Genomic DNA, 23102 nt, shown 5'->3' on the forward strand with positions numbered 1-23102 from the left:
AGTGGCTCTGAAGAAGCTGCTTTCTTCAAGAGCCAAGGATGGTCATCGGACAAGAAAATTGATCAAGAAGCCGAAATCTCTGAGTAACTATAATTTTTATATTTCCTATCGAAACTAGCGAAGCATTTGTTAATTCGGTCGAATTAACGATGCGAGGTAATCATAAACGAGGGTTAATAGAAAATTTATTCTTAAAGATTCTATATTGGTGATTGTCCTAGCTTCGGCTGGACATATACTAAAATTGGAACGATCTATATTGGTGATTAATTAAATCACCTTTAAAGAAAACATTTGAAAAATGGGTTTCCAAATGAGTTTAGCATATTTCTCTTGTCGGAAACCAATGATATTTTTTGTACCAAGATCTCAAAATATGGAAATTTCGGGAGTTTTAAAAATTTTATACCGATACCGGTCACAAGAAATGGTATAATCACTTTCGATTTTATTTTGATTTGCTTTCCGTGATCTCTTCGATCATCTTGAAACGCCAATAAAACTAGATATAAATAAATCATGATAGTACAAACACTATGCAGGTAGCTAACATTATAACAAAACATAGTCCGTAATAGTAAGAAAATCACATTAACAAAGATTACGCGCCTGCACAGTAGGATAATAATAGACGCATATTAACTGAAGTGTACCTCTGATACTTCTCGCTATTCAAAATTATACAAATATGCGTTGTGTAGCATTTTTATTTCCTCTCGTAAGGACCCCTTCTTAATTCCAATTTGCAAAACGCGCAAAAGAAACAACTAAGCTTGAGTTTTGTTTGTCGTTTCATCGTTAAATCAACAATTTGAGTAACACTGTCTCTATTCCTATATAGCGTACAGTAATTAAAGCATTACTATTGCAGTATAAATACCCAATGTCCTTGCAGCAGCGGTTGGAAACAAATAACTGTAGTCATTTTATGAGACTGCGTTAGTAAATTTAGACGCATTGTTCATTTCTCATTTCTATAATACAATAACACGCACACATCGAAATTCTAACTGTCTATTTCCCGGCCGACTGGCGGCCGAAACAGGAAGAATTAATCAACTACCCACTAAAAAGTACTCTAAAGTTTGCTTTTTGCTTTTTACTACTACATTTCTCAAGCACAATTTGATTCTGATACGAAGTAGCTCGTTGACAGCTTGTTTTTTAACGACACTCAATGAATAAATGGCTCATATATTTAGAGCATAGTGAGGTGACTGCGTGCACTATCGGTAGAACAGTTAAAGTTAAAAGTTCGGAAACTCAGCCTATATAATAAACTGCCAAGATTACTAATGATATCTGTTGCTAATGTCTCCTGATTGCAATACAACGGTTATACACGAGTTGTTAACATCGATTTAGTTCAGAACGCATGGAAAACAATGTTGTATTCTATTTTTACTTAGACCAGCGCGACGAAGCTATACACATATTAAAACCTATGGATTTTCTTCGATATAAATGTACCCGGTCCTGCTGCAACCGCGCACAGTCGTGAATGCTTTGATCTCTTGCTACTTCTCGATTTCACTCCCCCGTTTACAGTTTTGCTTCCTCTTGGGTGTCCGCTTCGAATTGAATTCAAACCTAGGCTTCGAGGGAATTATTGCTCTTGCTTATTTCTTTATTTTTTGGTACCCAACCTTAAGGCTACTCTTCTGCTGGTTGCAACCATCGGTAAGCAGCCAACCAACGACGGCTCTGTCTCTCGTGTGGTCCAATTTCTTTCCTCTAACTTTATTGTTTTTGTCTGGTTTTAAATTGCTAAATACGAAGAGTATATGCTGATATTTTTGCTTGTAAATCTAAGTGTAATATTTTGATCAAGCTGTTTTGCGAATATACGATGTCACTTAACGGTTGTGATTTCTTACTTCTCATTGAGTCTACACATTTGCTTTATTTTATTTCGTTTCAGTGAGTCACCTGATTGATACCTTGATTAGGATAGGAAGATTTATTTTTTAGCATCGAACGTACCAAAACAAAAAAGAAAACACCAGTGCAACACTAAACTAAGCTAATTACACGGAATGAACAGCTCGAAACTTGTAACTCCAACGGAATTGAAACCAAACGATCCACGCTTGGACTTGCGATTCTAGCAGTCGATCAGTACGAAACATACTGCCCATCGAACAACATTTAAAAAAACCTCAAACCCACTGTCAGGGCTGCCAAGTGCCATAAAACAACTATTCGTATTGAAATTTTATAAACTTCCCCGAATAAAATGACTGTTTTAAATGTAAACTGTAAATGAACTATTTGAGCATCCAAACTTTACAATATATATATAATGATGAGTTTCATACATGCTCATGACAAGCTAATCGACCAAGTTCGTTGTATTCGTTCGAATCGATGCCGCATTTTGGAATGTTGAGAGAGTTGATTCTGTTGACAGCTATTAATAATTGCAGAGTGTTGTAGCACATCAAGAAAACTATAACACACAATAGATTACAGCACTGCAGTAGCAGCTGTGCAACCCCATAAGCAATAACAGAAAATAACATATCTGCGCATGGTATCACGCTGAATTATTATGGCATTTATTGTAAGTTTAAATGTTACAACATCCATTAGTGACTTGACAAATATATATATATATATGTTCGTTGTATCAACGCCGGTCATACCTCACTCCAGCACACACTGATTCATACATCATCTTCCACTCTTCTTCTTCGTCTTCTAAATCACAAGCTGAAAAAAATTAACATCCTTTTTACATCGATGAAAAGTTCCATCACTTACTCTTGGCGGAGCAACCGTAAACCCATTTATACAACAAAACGTAGCGTGTGTTTATCTTAGTATCGACAAAATTATTAGCTTTTTATTCAAGCATTGTTATGTTTTATATTGTTGGATGTGGTTGGTTCATCACGCGCCTTCGCATCTCATTTCAAAAAACGAAACAAAATTAACATTCTTAATTTCTAGGAGTCAGCAATGTAATATTATAGTAGGTATATAATCTTCTCTTCTTTATGTTCTATATCTCAACCGTTATTCACACTCTTAAAAGAGAGAGAGAGACAGAGATAGAGAAGGAAAAGCATGAAAAGAAAGAGAAAATTCTTGTTCAATAATTTAGTTCGTTAAACGAAAAGCTTATCTTATAGATTAGTTGTCACGTGGCGGCATTCATTTTAATAATCAACGATGATGTTGTGTAATGATTCCCCATTCGATATCGGATCACACGTTGACCCGGTGATATAACAAAAGAAACAATTGACATCCGATTGGTTGTTGTTAGGTGGGTTTCGATTGATAAATTTCATTTGGCTTTTTTTTTTTTTTGTTTTCAACGATATGGAGGAGTTGTCTGAATTGATGCTCTGGGGTTAAAATAGGTTTTTAACTTCTCGAAATGTTCACACAGTAATTGTAAACTGAGGAGTACGTTTGGGTGTTGCAAGCAAACACAACTGAAAGATAGCTAACACAGTTTTTGTTAGGAAGTTTGACTCCCATGCCGATCAAATGGAGACCGATTCACGAACACATACATAAACTACTAAATACACAGACGGGGAGGTCCGGTTTGATATTGGTTGGTTGCATGATTGAGCCCAATGGGATGGATGCAATGTTGTTGGATTACGGTTGGAGTATGCGGTTACATGGTGGAGTACTGCTAGTATTAGTGCAACTAGAAGGAGCCTGAACTGGGATGCAGTTGTTCACGCACCTACAAAACCGTACACTTCGAGCACTCTGATCTCGAAATCCCCGGTGGCGCACAGCGGCGGATTGTTGAACGTTTGGCAGCGGTCCGTTTTCCCGAAACGGATGTTCTCGTCCATCCAGATTGCTTGTCCCTCACTGAAAAATAAGAATAAATTAAAGCTGTGATAGAGAGCACCAATTCCATGCAAGTGCCGGGTGACAAAAATGTGTATAGAAAGTTCGTGCTATCAGTATTTACACTATTATAACACTATTATAGACTAATGCAAAACGAATTTAAGGTCATTCACTTGAACAAAGGATATATCGCAATCAGGTTTGTCTTCTACAGTAGGTGCTATCTAAGTACCACACGCCTTCCTGACAGGGATGCCACATATAATTCTGTGTTTTTTGTTGGAAAAATCTGACAATCTGTACGGCGGGGAAAAATATCTGTGCAAAAATCTGTCAATGCAAAACAATGGGAGTAAAAGAGATAGAGAGTCATTTTGCTGACTATTTCCGTCTCTTTCACTCTCATGTAAAAGCTCAAAAATCTGTTTAATCTGTGTAATTTAGCGAAAATCTGTATTCTGTGCATACAGATTCTGTACAGGCGATTTCTTTCAAATATCTGTTAAACACAGAATAATCTGTGCATGTGGCAACCCTGCTTCCTGAACTAAACCACCTTCCTGAACCAAAGTCGCTCAACTTGTCTTCAAGGTTTCTGCTGGTCTCCCTCGAAACGAAAGTAGCCAGTAATTGGGCATCGATCGTTTTTAGCCTTATATAGAAGTCTCGTTGGTAAAAAAAGAGAATCGATGCTCGCTAGTAACATTTTCTGTATCTTAAAGCGGGCGTACCTCTTGAATACCGCAATGCAGTCTTGAATCCTGATACCAGTAAACAGGGACTCACAATCAGAGCAATTGCGGACATCCACGGTTGGTCAACGCCTGGATAATGTGGTTTTGTACCATTGTAGACCCTACAGTGGTTCTAAGCAACTTATCCAGCAACTCCTAACTTCCTATCTGCCGTGTTACAAGCATCTTCGTGGAGATTCGGGTAACCAAGCCCGGCCGAAACCAAAGTCATATGCTGACAGGGAAGGGGACACTCATGTCAAGAGGCTGTGTGTTGGCACGAGGAATAGCCTTGTCAACCTAGAGCGTTTGATCCCATGTTAGGGAAGGCTCTAGACGATTATTCCATTAGAAGTACTCCAGGTCATCAGTGGCTCACGACAGCGTACAAATCAGAAACGAGATTGAGATCGCTTAGCAAGCGCTAAAGCCATGATGACGACCCCTTCACGCATCAACAAGTCTCTACAGGATGGTTTTAAGCAGCGGAAGTCCGGGGAGCTCCGTAACCGCAAGGTTATCGAGTCTGCTTTGATAAGCGAGTGGTCGTGGGTTCGAATCTTAGTGGAATCAAGCTATTCGATGTCAAGTGGCTTTAGCATGGGTTTGTTCTCAGGCCCCTCCATTTACCCTTCCTTCATGCTGAATTCTATATTTTCCCTCTGAAGCCTCTTGACAGTTCAAATATCCCTCCTATAGTTAAGTGCACTAGTCAGAGATACGAATAAGTCCTCGCCAGGGATGGCTATAATATGTACTGGCAGCTGGCAGCTAGGAATAAGTGGGTAAAAGTAGATCAAGCTTTGAAGGAAGGGTAAGTCCCAATACACACAAGCACGCATAAAATTTAATAAGCAGATCGCTCATTCAATAGCGATTATAGCAAAAAGAAATGCAGTGCTGGTCATACAGCAAACACCCGGGCGATATCACAATAGATCAACTATACTGGTCGCAGTGATGAGTCCACACAAGGAAAAAAAGCAGCGGAAGCCGCGAAGTGGAATTTGCACATAATCCAAACATGACCAAATCGGTTCATGCAAAGATTACAAAGGTAATGCAAATCTTAGAAACAATACTTCCATTTTTTCTTCGGCAGCAGCTTAGAGCCGTATCAAGAGCTCTTTCTTCTTCATTCAACTCGGTTTCATCATTCACCCTGTCACCCGGTCACTCATTGCCAAATCGTGAGCGTCTCGCAAGTCAGCTAAGATTGAGCCATCTAGTATATTCCTGATGCAGGGAACGTCCTTGAAGAGATCAGATCTGGCCGCAGTGTCCTTCGGCATATTCGCAAGCAACGTATTCGGCCCACCGTAACCTCCTGTCATTCGTCAAGTGTGGATGGATATCTCTCTAATAAGTATCTGCAACTTCAACGCAATCCTAATAGTCTTCCCAACCGGATGAGCAGTATTCGAGATTGGAACGAACCAATGCACAGAAGACCAAATTCCAGCAAGCATTTTCGACAGCGAACGAACATGCCGATTGAACATCAATTTGGAGTCAAGCAGCGCACTGCAATACTCACCGATCTAGGACGTAATCTACAACGTATAGGTGCACTTGCTAGTTGGTATTCGAAGATTATCCTCAAGAACATAATAACTTCGCATTTGTCGGGGTTTAGTATCAAACGGTTGTTTTTGCGCCATTTAGTGAATATAAACAGTTACTCCCGGGATGACAGAGTATCCAACGAGTCATTGATTTTTGAAAAAGAATTTCAAGTTGTCGGCGAAAGCAAGCCGAGCGCTGCGTTGACATCATAAAAATAAATAAAAAAAACAAAAACCCCAGATGGTTACCTTGCGGAATTATGGAAAAAGCAGTAAAAGCCAACGAGGAGCCCGTCAATAAATACATTAACGAAACGATTCGACAGATGCGATTTACACTACTAGAGCAGGGGTACTCATATGCCGAATTTATCCAGTTTTGCGACGGTATCAATAGCAGCAAAGCGGTCCGAGACCGAGGTCTTCCTGAGAACGGTCGTCTAAGCAATCCATTACGTAGGAAGCGAGTGTAATAGATTGGTAGACGTTGAGCATGAGTCCATATTGCTCATCAGCGATGTACTGTTGAACGAACAAAGAAACTAGCTCGATCACAATAGGCTGTATGAATAAAATAGTTTACTTTGCTATTCCCGTTTAAATCGAATGGGAGCATTTGCTCTAACTCTTTTATTCATACGGCCTAATGAGTTCGAAGAGTTTCGATAATGCACATAAGGCAGAGATCCCTCTGTAGTTGTCTACATTCCTTTGGTAACTCTTCCTATGAACTGGAAATATGAAAGCGTGGTTTCAAGCAAAAGGAAATATACCTGAGCTAATTTATGAACTAAAATGACATCGACATAATTGATGTTAACTGTAGAGCTAGGGAAGAGATCTTTTGAGCTCACCAAGAGATTTTAAACTAGTCGACGAGTTTATTTTGCAAGGTACGCTAGTGAAACACGACGCAAAATGCGATCTACAATACGCTAATTCTCCCTGCAGCACTCTACGACTATGAAACATGGCGTTGAAGCAAGTTGATCGACGAACCCTTGACGTTTTTGATCGTCTTTGGCAAATTTGAATTAGGTAATCCTGGATGGCAAATTGGAAGACAGTGTGTAGTTGCGAAACATGTTATGAGAATGTCGTATGAGCGACTAATAAAAGCACTCATGACACTCATATAGCGGCTGACGACGTCGTGCACTTGTTAAACTGTTGGATTGCAGTCCAAGGTCATGAACAACATAGCCCAAGATCATGGATAAGCATATAGAGTACAGAGTAGCTTGCGATCTACAACACACTAATTCTTCCGGAAGCTATCATCTACGATTATAAAGCATGGCGTTCTAGCAGGCTGATTGGCGAAGTCTTGAAGTCTTTGATCGTGTATACCGTTCTTCTATCAATTCTGAACAGCAAGCTGGAAAATAAAGTGTGGTTGCGGTGGGCTGGACATTTAGCGAGAATGCCATACAAGCGGAACTAGTAAAGGTTACATTCAGCAAAGATCCTAATAGAGGCCGTCGATTCGTTCCAATAATTTGCACCGTACCTCACATGAACGTAAGAAGTGCGCAGTGGACGATGATTTCCGCCATCTTCCAGTAAGCACAAAGTGACGTTAAACCATGATAATTTTATACTTTTCTTATCTCTTTTTTTGGTGCACAGGCAACATGATGGATGTTTTCCACGATGTGGAAAATATGGTCTACTGGAGAGTAGAGTTAGCCCGTCCAGTTAGCTCCGAGCTACGATGCTGGCCTAACAAGCCAGTCGTCGTATTTAATCCCCCTTTTCGCGTGCGTAATGGCGGCTGGTGGGTACAACTTTCGGAAAATATTAGCATGCCTTTGGTAACTTTATTCACGTCAAGTTAACAATTCCATCCTTGATTGTTGTTGTAAAACTATCAAGTGTACGTGAGCCGGGTTGCCAACATCAAATAAACATTTTCGAAAGGTGTACCAACTAGCCGCCATTAGGCACGCGAAAAGGTAGATAGGATCTTTGCACTAGCCCCGTAATTTTGCTACATACTGAAGTCGGTTTTTACGCGGTTTGTTTTTTACGCGAATTTCGGAATTTACGCGGTTTTTTAACGCGAATTTCGGAATTTACGCGGTTTTTTTACGCGACGTCAAAACGTCTATTTTTTCGCGTAGTGTTGAAATCCACAAAGTTTTTTTTACGCGAAATTTTGTCTTTTTTTACGCGAATTTTGGAATTTACGTGTTTTTTTTACGCGAATTTCGGTATTTACGCGGTTTTTTACGCGAATTTGATTTACCTGGGACGTATCATTCGCGTAAAAAGCGACTTGAGTGTACACTAATAACCGGCTGCGAAGTCTGTCGATAAAGAAGGGTCAAGTTCTGAAGAACGTTTATACCCATGACTTTGCTTTTTGGAGGGTAGAGTCAGACAACATTCCCAGTGGACAGAGAACAGTCATGCTGCATTTGTTTAGAGCACATGGAAGGCTTTCGTCTAATTCAACAGCGAGCTAATATTTACTTTTCTAATTCTAATTCGGCATCAACGAGTTGATCGGTTAATTAGAAAATATTCAAATTTGTCGCATCAAGAGTAGCATATCTGATAGCAAAGAACAACCTTTCGCTTAACCCTCTCTGTCCCATGGTAGCACAGGTGCTCCATGACTTCCGATACTATAATTGGCCGGCAAAATTTTTGAGGCATTCAAATATGGATATTTTGGTTTTATAACGTAGTCAAAACATTGTTTAACAAGCTGTATAGTTGCGTTTGACGAATCGCTAATTTATAGCTTTTTTACATGATCAAAAACTGTGAACCAACAACACACCCCTGGGACAGAGAGGGTTAAGCACATTTTCTATACACTCATTTTTTGTCACTATTCATTCTTTTTCATCCTAACTTACCCGCCCCCAATCGTGATCATCTTGGAATCGGCCGCCATAAACAGCTCCGAACCATGACCGAGTCGTTTGTCGCCCTCGATGCCCACCCAGGGATACTTTGCGCGTTCGGGATAGAGAGAGAAGAGAAACGTTTCGCCGGTGCCGAAGTATGCCTGCCGCTGGCCACGGTCGTCCTTAAGATTACGCTCGAACCATCGTGACGAACAGTAGGCTCCGAATACCTGTGGAGAAGTAAACCATGAATCTCATTTGTTTAAAATTTTAAGTACTATTTATAATGAAACCAAACAGTACCTCATTATTACAGGTTTTGATCATCAATAGCGTAGGCTCGTGCTGTTCGACCCGTACGTAGAACGTTGTCAGCGAGCAACCATGCTCCTCCGTTGTGTAGAGCAGTACGGGTTGATACATTGTTATTCTAACTGGCAGCCACGACCAAAGTGTAAAAAGCTGTCGGAGAATCGGGGATGAAGCAAAAGAATAAATAAGCATTGATTAAATAGTGCATTAGGAAAGAAAACTTTGTGTTGGCCATCGTGCAGTGCATTACGGCAAGGGTCGGAATAGTAGGTAAGTTTAAATACGGGAAGAAAGCTAATACCGAATACATTTAATCGATCAGATTTCAATTAATTAGCACTTCGTATGAAACTGGATTTTATCCAGTTAATAAACAAATTTGCTAGTTGTACCGTTTTAACAAAAATGTAAATCACGCTTACAGAAGCTTCATTCAGTTTCTTAAAAATAAATAGTGTCTTATAGATTAATTATATATAGATTAATAGATTTATTAGTGACGGTATATAAATTTTGTAATAGTCGAATTCGAGTTGGTGATAAGCGAGTCCTATTCCAATAATGGGAAGTGGATCGAGAGCAATTTGTTAAGAGCACCATAATTTAATAATTTTTAATGTTTGGATTTTATTTTAACACATATTTTATTTGGAAAATGAAGCATGTCTATGCTCTGCTATGCTATACTATACATTATTTGGAAAATGATGCAACTCCAGAATCACATAACCTTTGTTTTGACAAAAGTTCTACAGTCTGATAAAATCGAATAGACATAGCATACTTTTACTTTACTAGATCATTGACAGTGATACAATAGAATGAAGCTTCCGTTGGTACTGACATGCTTTCAAGCGTTAGCCAGCGCAGCTTGTGTGAAATCTTCAAAAATAATAGCAATAGAACTTTTTGAACGACACACAGCGTAATTTTGGTTCCTAAAAACTTGCTACTCGACCGAATTGAGCATGCTATGTGGGACAACAAAACTCTAATACAGCGAAACTCAAAGCTTCTCGTTTCAATCATTGTTCACAAGAAGTGTATGCTGTCGTACGATAAAATCAAGCATTAACATATCATCACAACATATTATTAATAGGCACATTAACAGTGAAACATAATAGCTTCCCCTACCGGCTACAATCGGTAGAAAGCAACAACTTAAAACAAGGACTCTTCTAGTGGGTGGGTAAACAGACGCTAACTACAAATTAGTTAGTAACACTTACGTCATCCTGATCACAAACTTTACTCTTTATTGCTTGAGTCGGGAAAACACCCATCGACAATACTCGCACATCGGGAGAGTGAGCACCCTGCCAACCCCCGGGGGCGGTAAAAGTTAGTAATCGGGTACGATTATGAATTATGACCGCAGTTTGTTAGTACAGCAGGGCAGTACGCAAAAGTGGTAATTATGTTAGTTTGTGAAAGCAAACCGAGAATAACGACATCATAAATAGGAAAAATTATGAAGGAAAATAATTAGTTGAATCAAATCGACCGAAGGAAATGGATTAGTGATGGATGTTTATTATTTTCATTTATTAAAGTGAGGCACGACGGTGTAGAGAGAAAATTAATTGATGTTGATTTCCATTGAAAGCAGCGTAAATCGGAGAGAAAGAGAGAACAAGATTAGATAGGTTTAGATGCGGTTAGATAACGACATGATTAGTGATTTAAGAATCAGCTACCGAATCAAAAAAAAAAGTTAGTACATTTAATAAAACTAATATTGAGTATTTTCGGTTCTTGCATTAACATCAATCGGAACATTTAAGTATGTCAATCTATATTTGGCCGCCAGTGTGATGAATTGGATTGGGTACCATCTATCAGAACATGACCCTGGAGGATTACAACCATCTAATATATAATGCTAACGTGAAAGGTGCAACGTAAGGGTGCAAAAGGTGCTGGTATTAGTGGCTATTGTATGAAATATTTATAATTGTTGGATTAAAGTACGAAGTCACGATTTAATATTTTTCGTATCACAAGAATTAATTACTTGAACAAAAATTAGCTAACATCAAGCTATTCAAATTCAACACAGTTCGGTTTAGTGGGAAACCACACACTCATTTAAGGTGTCTGTTAGTATTGAAACTGTACCCCTACCATAGCTCGACATGTCAGTCGATCATCCTTCAACTTCTAGAAAGGTTTCCAACGTAATTGAATTGGATTTGCACGGTGGAAAATGAAAACAATAAATAACGTTCGGGAGAGAAAGAAAAAATATCGTGTTGAAACCAGTGAACGTGGAATGATACTATCAACCGGTGGGTGTAAAGGTTCAGATGAGAATGAAAATCAATCTAGAGTGAAATTGAACTATGGCAATACATGACAAGCCTTGACGAAAAAAAATATGTTTCATTGATACGGCAGTTGAAGACTAATGTTAGTCGAAGAAAAAATTGTTTTATTCACTGTCTGCGCACTCACCTCTCTAATGGTTAGCGTGTGTGACATCATTTGTACGTTGACTTGTGATTGACTCGTTGGTAAATTATCGCTAGAACGCGACCTTACCATCTGCTTCGAACCACTAAGAACTGACTTACTCTTCAGTACCATTTCAGTCTTAAGAAAAATCCTAGATATGTAGGTTGAACTGAAATGCAAAAACAATGTAAATCAACATAACTATGAATTTTAATTGTGGCCTTACCTAAGTGCTCTTATACTAAAAGCCGTCCGCAGCAGCTTGGTCGGCGAGACCGGGATGTTCTTGCAGAACTTGGGCAGGGCGTTGTCGATGTCGTTCTTGATCGTGTCCGCGTCCCACTCGGAATTGGTGGCCGTCGAGTGCTTGTGGAACAGTATCAGTATCGCCAGCGCCACACGGTAGAACACCTTAATACCCTCGTGGAAGAAGCAGTCCATCACCCGGACCAGGTGCGGGAAGGGAAGCCCGCCCAGCACCCACCAGCACCAGTCCATGAAAATTCGTTCCGACTTCTGGCCCGGGCATAATCTCGATAAATACAGTACTGCGGATTTCTGCAAGGCGGTAACGGTAGGTTAGCGAGTTCGTTTCCTGGAGGATTAGTTGTAACACTTACCGCATGTTTTTTGGCAATTTGCATCACAGTCTTCCAGGTGACTTCGTACAGTAGCTTCGTCTGTGTGATAAACACTTTATCCTTGGGTGCCACCAAGCTCGCCATGCAGTGGTAGCACTCTTCCTCTGGAAAAAAGAACAGAACAGAAATATTTTTCACGTTATTATACCAACATTAAATTTGTTTTTTTTTGTTTTAAATATTTTGCGAAAGAAGGACTCTACTATATCTAAACCAGAAGCCAATATGACCTACATGTACCGCAGGGTAGTAATCTAGACCCGTAATTATTTGAACTAATATTCAATTACATTATGTTCCCTAATGTCCTGAAGATTTGTTGTTCAATCATTGTTGCTTGCATAGTGGAACAAAAGAATGTTCTTAGTGTGCTATTATATGCAAAAACCATCTACACTGGTTTTTTTCTTTTTCCTGTATGGACTCATCACTGCGACCAGTATCGTTGATCTATTGTGATATTGCCCGGGTGTTTGCTGTATAACATGCACTGCATTTTTCTGCTATAATCGCTGTTGAATGAGCGATATGCTTATTCAATTTTATGCGCGCTTGCGTGTAGTGGGGTTTACCCTTCCTTCAATGCTAGATCTACTTTACCCACCTTGCTCCTTAATACCAGTACAGTCTCCAATTACAGCAATCCCTGGCGAGGCTTTTCCAGTACAATTTAACTATAAGAGTGACTTTTTGCACTGTCAAGAGTGCTTTTATGGGGGTCATATAGAAATCAGCATGAAGGAAGGGTAATAAGGGGCCTGGGAATAAATCCATGCTAAAGTCTTGAGTCTTGACTTGACATCGAATGGCCTAATCCTACTAAGATTCGAACCCATGACCACTCGCTTGTCAAAGCAGACTCGGTCTGCTTGCGGCTACGGAGCCCCCGACATACACTGCTTAGGTTAGCTCAAATGCCAAGATCATCAACCATACTTATCAACAGATATGAAGTTTTTTAAACTCGAAAATCTACAGAGGCACTCTTGTCTAAACCTTCAACCAACGCTGATAGCTGGAAGCTAATAGAACTGGAGACGCATGAATGTCATACGAGATTTCTTCAAGTAAACTTTATGATAAGGCTGCCTAATGGAGAAATTTATGTTTGGGTATAATTTACAGAGCAATGAGCTGAATCTAAATGTTCAATTTGCCGTCCGAAAAGCTGCGAATTCACCACGACTAAATGCGTTGAGTGCCTTTTCGGTTCTAGTGTTTAATTTCTAAATCGCCACAGAACGGTCATAATCATGTAACAACCGACATAAATAATGTGCAAATTAATTAAAAGCAACACTAATACCCAAACCGTAGACAATAATTCAAGCGAAAAAAAAACGGTCATATCTCGTGACTAAAGGTTATCACTGCGAGAGATAGGTTTCGAAATGGTCAAAAGCAAAATCGGCTCGTAGTAAAAACGAGAATTAATTATGACACAATTTACAAAATTAAGTCAGTTCCGTTGAAGATGACTGACGGTTGAGCTGACTCGACCTTGGAGTATCATGAGTAGCAGCCAGATAAACGCATGCAAGATTAGTGCAAGTTTGAGAAAATAATCTTGAACTGCACAATAAAAATATCACATATACATCCCATATCAAATATAGATTTGACCTATTTCTATTTTGGGCCTATCTTCGACACGCCATCTGGGGAGAATAACTAACACTGTTTTTGTATTACGTTAACGATGATAAATTGGTTCTCAGTGAAACACAGAATTCCCGAATTTTTAGAAACCTTTTGTCCTTTTTTCGTTTCCTTTATTCGGGTTATCCAGCTGGTCGCTTAGTAACGATGAAACTCTATGCCAGGCCCTTTTGTGTTGTCAACATCAGAGTATCAGGGAGAACCCAAACACCAGTTCTACTTTACGAGACAGGCAATGTCACCTACTAAAACACAGGTAGAGCCCCAAACATGGACCACAGGTAGAGGCATTACGACCCTGCGCGGGCTCCACAAACTGACTCTGAGATCTCTCTGCCAAAGTCCGGAATGTCATATTTTAAATATTATGATGCGATGATGATATATATGTACTTTCCGCTGGACATTTTGAACTACTTGAGTTGCAAAATGTAGTATAGTGAAGAAGTGGAGATCTCGTCAGTCCAGCCTAACACCGGTTTGTCCTTAATCGCGCACCCACTGGCAATTTTCCAACACAAACAACCACAAATGAACCAATAGGAAAACTAATCCCGGACCATTAGTCCTTATTAGACTTATCAGGGTTCGACCCATGAAAAAAATATAATCTTTCATCTTCCTGGCATTTATGCACTGTTCCCAGACAGATCTACAAAGTAAGTGCAGCACGACTTGGGCGTTCGCGACAGTCGACAAAAGCTTTAAACCATAGAGTCGCAACCGCCTCCCAACCCCCGAGACCAAAGAGCTAATGCGCAATATTTATAACGGGAAACCGTCTCCAAACCTCAAAAACCAACCGCTAAAAGTATTATTATTGTGAATTGAATGTAATATAGTATAACAAATGACTTGATTTTCGCATCTGCTACCTTAGCACCTCTTTGTCCGGAATTATTGTAAAATGCTCTTTCAGCATCCAAAGTGGGTCTGGTCTCTTTGGCCTACGAAGCAAATAGTTTGGTCTCTAGGAAGTGATGGAGATTTTCTCCTAGTTAATCCAGATCTACGAACGTGAAAATTTTCCACGGACGTGTGGATCAGGTGCTCGTATCACCGCTTTTTTTTTCAACTATACGGAAAAGATTAAATTGAATTTTATTCAATTACAAAAATCCCAAACAGGCTACGATCAGTGAATAATAACTCCAAAAGAAGAACTTCAATCTTTAAAAGCCGATATGGAAGTTTCTTATAGAGTTCTTCTAAGAGAAAGAAACGAACAGAATTGTAAACAAGCTTTATTCCAGTTAGTGAATTTAAAAGGGAAGATTTGCGTTAATGCTGCCATACTATCAATACGAACTTACATTTTACGCTGTTAAGATCGACTGAGATACATATATTGTATTGCGGATTTTCGGTTTTCCAGTTATATTCCGGTTATATTGAAAACGGCTTTTTTATACTGCCTGACGTTTCGGCCTTTGGTTTTGGCCTTTTTCAAAGGTAATATGGTTACGTTTTCTTGACTAATCGTTGATTGCCAACGGAAGGACGTTCAAATTTTAACAGCTTCAATTGCATTGGTTTGGTGACAAAATAATGTACACACCCAAACCTTTTGACCATAGTGCACAACTGACAGTTGTACTTACATTTTACATTTTCACGGTGTAAAAACGAAGAAAGTGCGATGAAGAACCCCTTGGTTGGCTTCGAGGTGCGATGCTGGTCCAACAAATCAGTAGTCGTCTGTTCGAGTCTCAGATACGCGGTGCTGCTAGATAGAGTTAGTAGGATTATTGCACTAGCCTACTACTACGTAACTGGCCAGTACTCTAATAGCCGGCTGTGAAGTCTGTCGATAGGATGAAAAGTTTACAAAAAGACGCTGAAAGACGACAAAGATGCGACGGAAATAACATGAATATACGACATAAAGACGACAAAAAAACGCCACGACAGCGACAAAAAAAACAAAAGGTACGGCAAAGCGTTAAAAGGACGACAAAACATGCAAACGAGATGACGAAAAGATGACAAATAAACGACCAGTCTTGTGAAGCCCACAATCTAATATTCTAACAGTCTAATTCACTCTAATTCTAACTCAGAAACAATCTAATTTTCTCACACGAGCGTTCTCGTTCTAGCAACCAGACTGGCAAAAGCATCTCTTTCGGACTCCCTTTTTTATTTTTTCATACACTGCGATGAGTTTTTGCGAGTGTATATTTAGTTATCAGCCACGGTTCATCAGTCGTTCTTGCTTATTCTTACATTACAACCCGAGCAGTTAACACCGATCGCCCGCGAGGCGCGCACTTATACCTGCGTGTGATAAGCGAGAGCGTAAGATGAAGAAGAAAAGAAGCACAAAGCCAAATCTGTTAGCCATATTGCCTAGTATGTCGCTTGCGCTCGCGGGCTCGTAGCTGCTCACGAGCTGTTGGCTTCGTGAGCGGGTTGTGCAGAGAGACGCTACGAAGCTGTGCGTGCTTGAGTGTGTAAATAGCAAAATGAAAGCACACAGTACCAAAAGCATACGATTCAATTCTTCTCCCACTCGCTCGGGTGAAAGTGGGCATCGTTTGTTTTTAGTTTGATTTGTAACATTGTGTACGACAGAAAGCCATCAAAATGACGATAACCAAGAAGACAAAAATGGCAAAAAACCGTCGAAAAAAATGAAAAAATGTCAAAAACAGACGTCAAAAACGCCGAAAATGTGATAACAAGATAACAAAAACCCAACAAGAGACAGCAAAAATACGACAGAGAGATGCAAAAAAAGACGAACAAGGAACGACGAAAAGATAGCAAATAGACGATGAAGAAGCGACAGAAAGACGATTCAAAGATGGTGTGATTATAAGTGACCGAAAATAGGATGGAAAAAGACAAAAGGAAACAAAAATACCACAAAAAGACGCCGGAGAAACACCCAAGAAGTGACAAAAACGCAAAAAAAGATGATAAAAATCAACGAGAAGACTATAAACAGATGCAGAAAACGGAAAAACTATAAAAAGACGGCAAAACAGCGACATTAAACAACAAAAAAATGACGATAAAAAGAAGGCATCAAGAGCAACCAGAAACACCACAAAATATGAGTAAAATGACGATAAATCGCTGAAAAATAACAAAAAAAGCGACGTCAATATGCCATAAAAACGACTAACAAATGCTGGAAAGGCGACCAAAAAACGACAAGAAGCCGACAGCAAAAAGTGACATAACAAAAAAGACGAAAAATTAAAGACAAAAGACGAAAAATCCATGCGATGACATATGTAAGATGAGAGACGATAAAACAAAAACGAAAGGCGAATGACGGAACACGAAGAACGAAAGTCGGGAGTAAAAGTGCTTGTATAATTTAGCTGGGAGAGGCTGTTAAAGTCAGTAGGATCGTAGCAACTGGCCCTGTAATTGTCCTGTACGTAGCTGGCTGCGAAGTCTGTCGTATAAAAACAGAAGGTCAAGTTTCGATAACGGAATGTAGCACCCAGGGCTTTGCTTTGCTTTAGTTCAAATCAAAATTCAAAAATAATTTTGAAAGGAAATTATAATCCTTTCTTCGGTGATAAAAACACAGAAAAAAAACTAGGGACTTTCTTCAGAAAAGTCTCAAAGTACGGAATCATTGCGCTTGGTCTGTTTATGCTGCAGAGGTGAGCAAAGAGAAGCCAGCGTTTCAGTTGATATTCTTTTTATTCAGTGGAATGATTTTGAACGGTCCGGTAGAATGCAAATATTCTTGAAATGGATTGGCAACAGATTTAGTCTTAACGTTAGAACGAATTTTGGTTAGGTACAGCTGGTATAATTTCTTCGGAGGGCCAATGGTTATAATGACTTTAGAATTTCGTGCTTTTGTCCCGCTAAGAAGTGGTGATTGCGATGTTTTATGGGGATTTTTTATTTAACACTCATGAACTTTCTTGACAACATAACAGAAGGAGACGTAACAGAAATTAACGTAGGAGTACCTACAAATGATAACAGCATGCCGGTTTCAGATCTCGAACAGATTCGGTGAGAAATCGGTCAGCTGAAGAGTAACAGTCCGAAAGGACCATAGAGTCGTAGAGCAGTAACAGGCGAGCTTTATAGGAGCGCGTGCTAAAACGGATCAAATTTTCACTCTCCGATAAATCTTCCAGAATTGTCGGGAGTGCAATATACACACGCATGACATTTTCGTAGATTTTGGGGCTGCGTACGGTACAGTCGAGCGCGAACACCTATAGCAGATTACGCATCAGTACGGTTTTCCGGACAAACTGACGCGGCTTCGGATCAAAGCTACCCTAGAGCGAATGACGTGTGCTACGTGCGTGTTTCGGGGGCACACTCGAGTCGCTTTAAATCGCGCAGAGAGTTGCGGCAAGAGAATGAACCGTCCTGTATGTTATTCAACAACACTATTGAAAATGTGATCCGGCGAGCGGGAATCGAAACGATGAACGATCTTCAGCAAAACTAGTCAACTCCTGGCCTTCGCAGATAACCAACACATCATTACTAGAAACCTTTGAACGGCGGATTTATTGGATATGTAAATAAAAGAGGTTTGCACATCAAATCGCATTACGGAAAAGGCGCTGTAGAAAATTACCCATTGGGTATTTTCTCTTGATAATTTGGTCAGTTTAAGAAAATTGGAAAAAATGGCGTCACCCGAAAAGGAACGTCGCGAATTGATTTTGCGCAAGCATTTGGAAAATCCCCAACTATCTTATCAGGACATCGGAAAACAATTCGGAATCATGCACTCAACTGTGAGTCGTGTGCTTAAACGTTACTACGAAACTCTGAGCATCGAACGGAAGGAGAAATGCGGTCAGAATGGATGTTCTATTAGTGATCAGGATCACAAGCGTGTCGTGAAAGCGTTTAAGCGAGATCCCAATGCTTCGGTCAGGGGTGTGGTCAAAAAGTTAAATCTGTCCAAGTCTGTCGTTCAGAGAACCGGAGAGACCGGACAGAGAGACCGGAAGGGACTGCATACGTACAAAGTGCAGAAGGGTACAACTCGTGACGAACGGCAAAATACGGTGGGAATGTCACGGACCCGAAAACTATACACTCAGATGGTGACGAAGCCTCATTGTCTCATCATGGATGATGAGACTTACATCAAGGCGGACTTCCGGCAGCTTCCGAGCCTATTGTTCTTCACCGCCCAGCACAAGTTTGATGTTCCGAAGGAAGTAAAGAAGCAGAAACTTTCAAAGTTGGCCAAGAAATACATGATTTGGCAAGCGATCGGCTCTCTGGCAAACGGAGTGGCAAATCTTCCTCAAGGAGTGTCTACAGAAGCGTCTACTTCCTCTGTTGAAGCAAAACGAGGGCCCTGCGATCTTCTGACCGGATTTAGCTTTGTGCCACTTTTTAAATGATGTCCTGAAGTGGTACGAAACCAACGTGATTACTTTCGTAACCAAGTACATGACTCCCCCAAACCCACCGGAACTAAGACTTGAAGTTGAATGAAATAAATATACCAAAAGCTTACTAATGGGTTATATTTTATTGTCTGAAAGCTTGAAAAGGGTCGGTTGATTAGGTAATTTTCTACAGCGTTTCTTCCATGGTGCAATTTGATATGAGACACCCATTAGTAAAATAGTAATGCAAACAAAGAAAACAAACGGTCTCAAACGACTTCCCTGTAGAATATTTTGTTTATCTGTAAATATATTAATGCTGATATCTAATTTCCCGTATAGTTTATCAGTGTGGTATTTGGACCAAAGGAACACGTCTTCTTCAATGTTTCAAAATACAGAAAATGTCTCAATTTTTGTCTAAATATTGTTAATTCTGATTCGTTCGGAAAGAATGTGTTAAATTTAGATCCATTGATGACATGCAAATAACTTGTTATACTGTAGCTGTAAACTCTGGTCATATTTCACTAGTGGAATAGAATACCGTACACTATTTTCGAGTCGCAAAATTGCCATTATTATATGTACAAACTATCAGTATCCAGCAGGGCTGTATCAATCTTACAATTTAATACTCTGGGTATGCTGCTGAATTGATGCAAATTACATTCTGTTATTTTCTCCCCCGCTTTAACGGCAGCGTGTACAATAAACATTACTGCATTTAGCAAGAGGTAATATGAAACTTCGCGCAGGCCGGCCAGTGATGGCGATGATGTGTGTGTATTACCTGCATGAAATTTTATTGTTCGTTCGATGATACAAACATACTAAATATAGAATGTGCTGTCTTACGTGGTGCTGTCTGTCGTCCCACTAATGGCAGTAGCGATGAAAAGTGCGTTCTCATACGGTCGGTCGATTTGCGAAAGTGTGAGATTGCTAAATTTGAAAGGCAATTTGCGAAAAATGTCAAATCATCTAGATTCTAGAAGATGCTGTGTGCGGTTGAAAAATCGAAAATTTTACTCATAAATTGACACAATCTTCCCTAGAAACCCATTCAATAGAACAGTGGTATTTTAAACTACCAACAATACTAGCTCACGTGTTTGTGGGCAGATAAATTTACAGCTTGTTAAGTGATGAGAAAAGCTCTCACTGCCACCGTAACGGCTCATCCATCGCAGTGTGCGGTTAGGCGTGAGTCCGACTGAACTGCGTTCGTAACGCGTGCCATCACAACACTAATGACGTGTGAACCGTAGGTGCATCGTTTCTCGACACACAATAGCGACACACCTTCAAATCGGTAAAAAGTACTGAGTAAGTAACCTGCGTCCCACTTGACAAGTGTTGAACATGGACACACCTGCCGAGTCAATAGCCGTCCGGTTGTGCGTGATTCACGATGTTTTCAACTGCCAGCTATGCAAATTTGTGCGTTTCAGTTCCAATCCAACCTGTTTTGCATATTGAAATGCGTCGCGCGGCACGGGCCACCCGGTCGCAGTCGCAGTCAGTGTCGGTAGTGCCGCGTCCGGTCGTCGTACGTGGTGTGCGCGTGGGTTCAACCGGTGATATCCTGCAATCAGACAGCGTGAGCTAGCACAAAACACTGCCTCCTCGATGAAGATTATGAAAATTAGATTCCGTTTGATTGTCGAATCACACACAAGGGCTGGTTGCTGCTGTCGAAGTTTTTTTGTCCCTGTATTAGCTCTGTGTTATTGCAAATTGCTTCCAGGCAGAATGAATTCGGCACTGAACATTCGGTCGACCGCCGGAGCAAATGATACAACACATGCTGAAAAGTAATAGACTAACACATGTAGACGAGCATGTAGTGTGCCACTTGTTGAGATTTCTGCACGGGCGAAAACATTCTGTGGTTTCGTTTCGCGAGTAAATTTATGGTAATTACTATTTGGCAGGATAAATTACCCGGGCAGAATTTACGTGTGCGAATTAGTATTCAAATCGCAATACTAGTTTTTAAATCCGCTGTCAGTCATTAAGGCTTAACGTCTAATTTAAATTTTGTTGATATGGTTGTTACATATGGATGGGTGTATTTGAAGCAACTGCAATCAAGTTTATAGTGCAAGTTTCGAATACAGATAGAAGACAACCGAACAAATCTGTTTATGCAAAATTTGAGATTAATCAGCTTAATGAATAATAAATTAGATGGTATTACAGGCTAATGATTTGCTTAGACAGCAATCGTTAAAAAGATATTAGATCCTTTAAGCAAAACTTGGCACCATGACTATCCTCTGATGTGATAATTGATCGTTGTGGTCAAAGCTAGACCGACAAACTGTCTTAACAGTATTAGGAAGGTGTACAATATTGCTTGCACCCATTTGTGGAAAGTGTTCTTCGGTCATCTGACAAAAGATCAACATTGACTAAAATTATCACGTCTAATGCGCTACAGATACTAGGCATTTCTTCTTCTTAAAGTTCCCTCGAGTGCAAGTAATTTTGTATATGATCATAATTTGGTAAACTGTATGCACCATCTCATTCAGAATCTAACTCAAACTGAGCCTCAGCGCTCTGACATTCTATTGCAAATAAAAACAACAAATGTCTCACATTGCTACCATGCGGTACATTTTCTGTTATTCTGTGTAATATATGAATGTCAATGTATTTTGGAAAGGGAGAAAGCGTCTGATGCGGAGAATGATTAATTGAACGAACAGTAAAATTTCGATACAGACCAAAAATATATCGGGGCCATGGTAGGTGGGGTTCGCAACCACGTTTGTTTTACTTAAATGATTTTCATTTATTATAAAACCTAAGAAGGACTAGGGTATGAAATGGGGAAGGCAAACGAGAAAGCGACCAATATAGCTTTTGCCAGCCCAAGCTCCTACCTAGCGCCTCCACGCGGCCATACCCGGTAATACTCTATTGAGTAGCTAAGCTAGGGGGTGCGATGCTGCGTGGTTCCCAGATGCCAGACCTCAAAACTAAAATTTCGCACAGACGGATGAGCCACATGGCCTTGGTAGCAGGTAAGTCTAATATGTTATTTTAATTATTTGATTCATTTTAGCTTATCAAGCACCTCCTACTATACGATTAAAACTTTGGCCGTAACAAGTTTAAATAATACACATGGATATCATGGACAAGGAAAAAAATAAATTAATTATTGGATATTAGATGCACTGATGGAAATTCAAATTACGCAATTGTATTTCACGCGACGGATTGCTGGTGAGATTGTTCTATTGTTGCATACATATATTCAATATATACTATATACAGTTTATCTATACCTATAAAAAAGGATTTCTGTCTGTCTGTCCGTCGCTATGTTCCTTTTAGAATCGAAAACTACTGAACCGATCGGCGTGAAAATTTGCATGTAGGGGTTTTTGAGGCTACGGTAGGTTCTCTCGATGGAAAAGTCCCTTCCCCCACTAAGAGGGGGGGGGGCTCCCATACAAATCTATGCCTAAAAAAATGGATTTCTGTCTGTTTTATGTTCCTTATAGAATCGACAACTATTGAATCGATCGGAGTGAAAATTTGCATGTAGGGGTTTTTGGTGCCAAAGGTTCTTATGATGGTTAGAGATCCCTCCCCCCACCAAGAGGGGGGGCTCCCATACAAATCTATACCTATAAAAATGGCTTTCTGTCTGTCTGCCCGAATGTTCCTTATAGAATCGAAAACTACTGAACCA

The 23102-nt window shown here is 39.9% G+C and overlaps 1 protein-coding gene across 2 annotated transcripts in view; it reads right to left on the reverse strand.

Moving 5' to 3' along the window:
* Positions 1-467: 467 nt before the first annotated feature.
* Positions 468-23102, reverse strand: part of LOC128741520 (GTPase-activating protein skywalker) — a 125049-nt gene continuing 102414 nt past the window's right edge. For both annotated transcript variants that reach the window (XM_053837395.1, XM_053837394.1), the window contains 7 exons: positions 12369-12493; positions 11975-12306; positions 11749-11917; positions 9283-9441; positions 8989-9209; positions 3707-3840; positions 468-3029 (listed from right to left, as the gene is read on the reverse strand). In XM_053837395.1, coding sequence (XP_053693370.1) covers positions 3019-3029; positions 3707-3840; positions 8989-9209; positions 9283-9441; positions 11749-11917; positions 11975-12306; positions 12369-12493 — 1151 coding nt within the window. In that variant the 3' untranslated portion in view covers positions 468-3018. The remainder of the gene's footprint in view (positions 3030-3706; positions 3841-8988; positions 9210-9282; positions 9442-11748; positions 11918-11974; positions 12307-12368; positions 12494-23102) is intronic.

This window comes from Sabethes cyaneus, chromosome 3 (assembly GCF_943734655.1).
Source record: "Sabethes cyaneus chromosome 3, idSabCyanKW18_F2, whole genome shotgun sequence".
Taxonomy (NCBI): Eukaryota; Metazoa; Arthropoda; class Insecta; order Diptera; family Culicidae; genus Sabethes; species Sabethes cyaneus.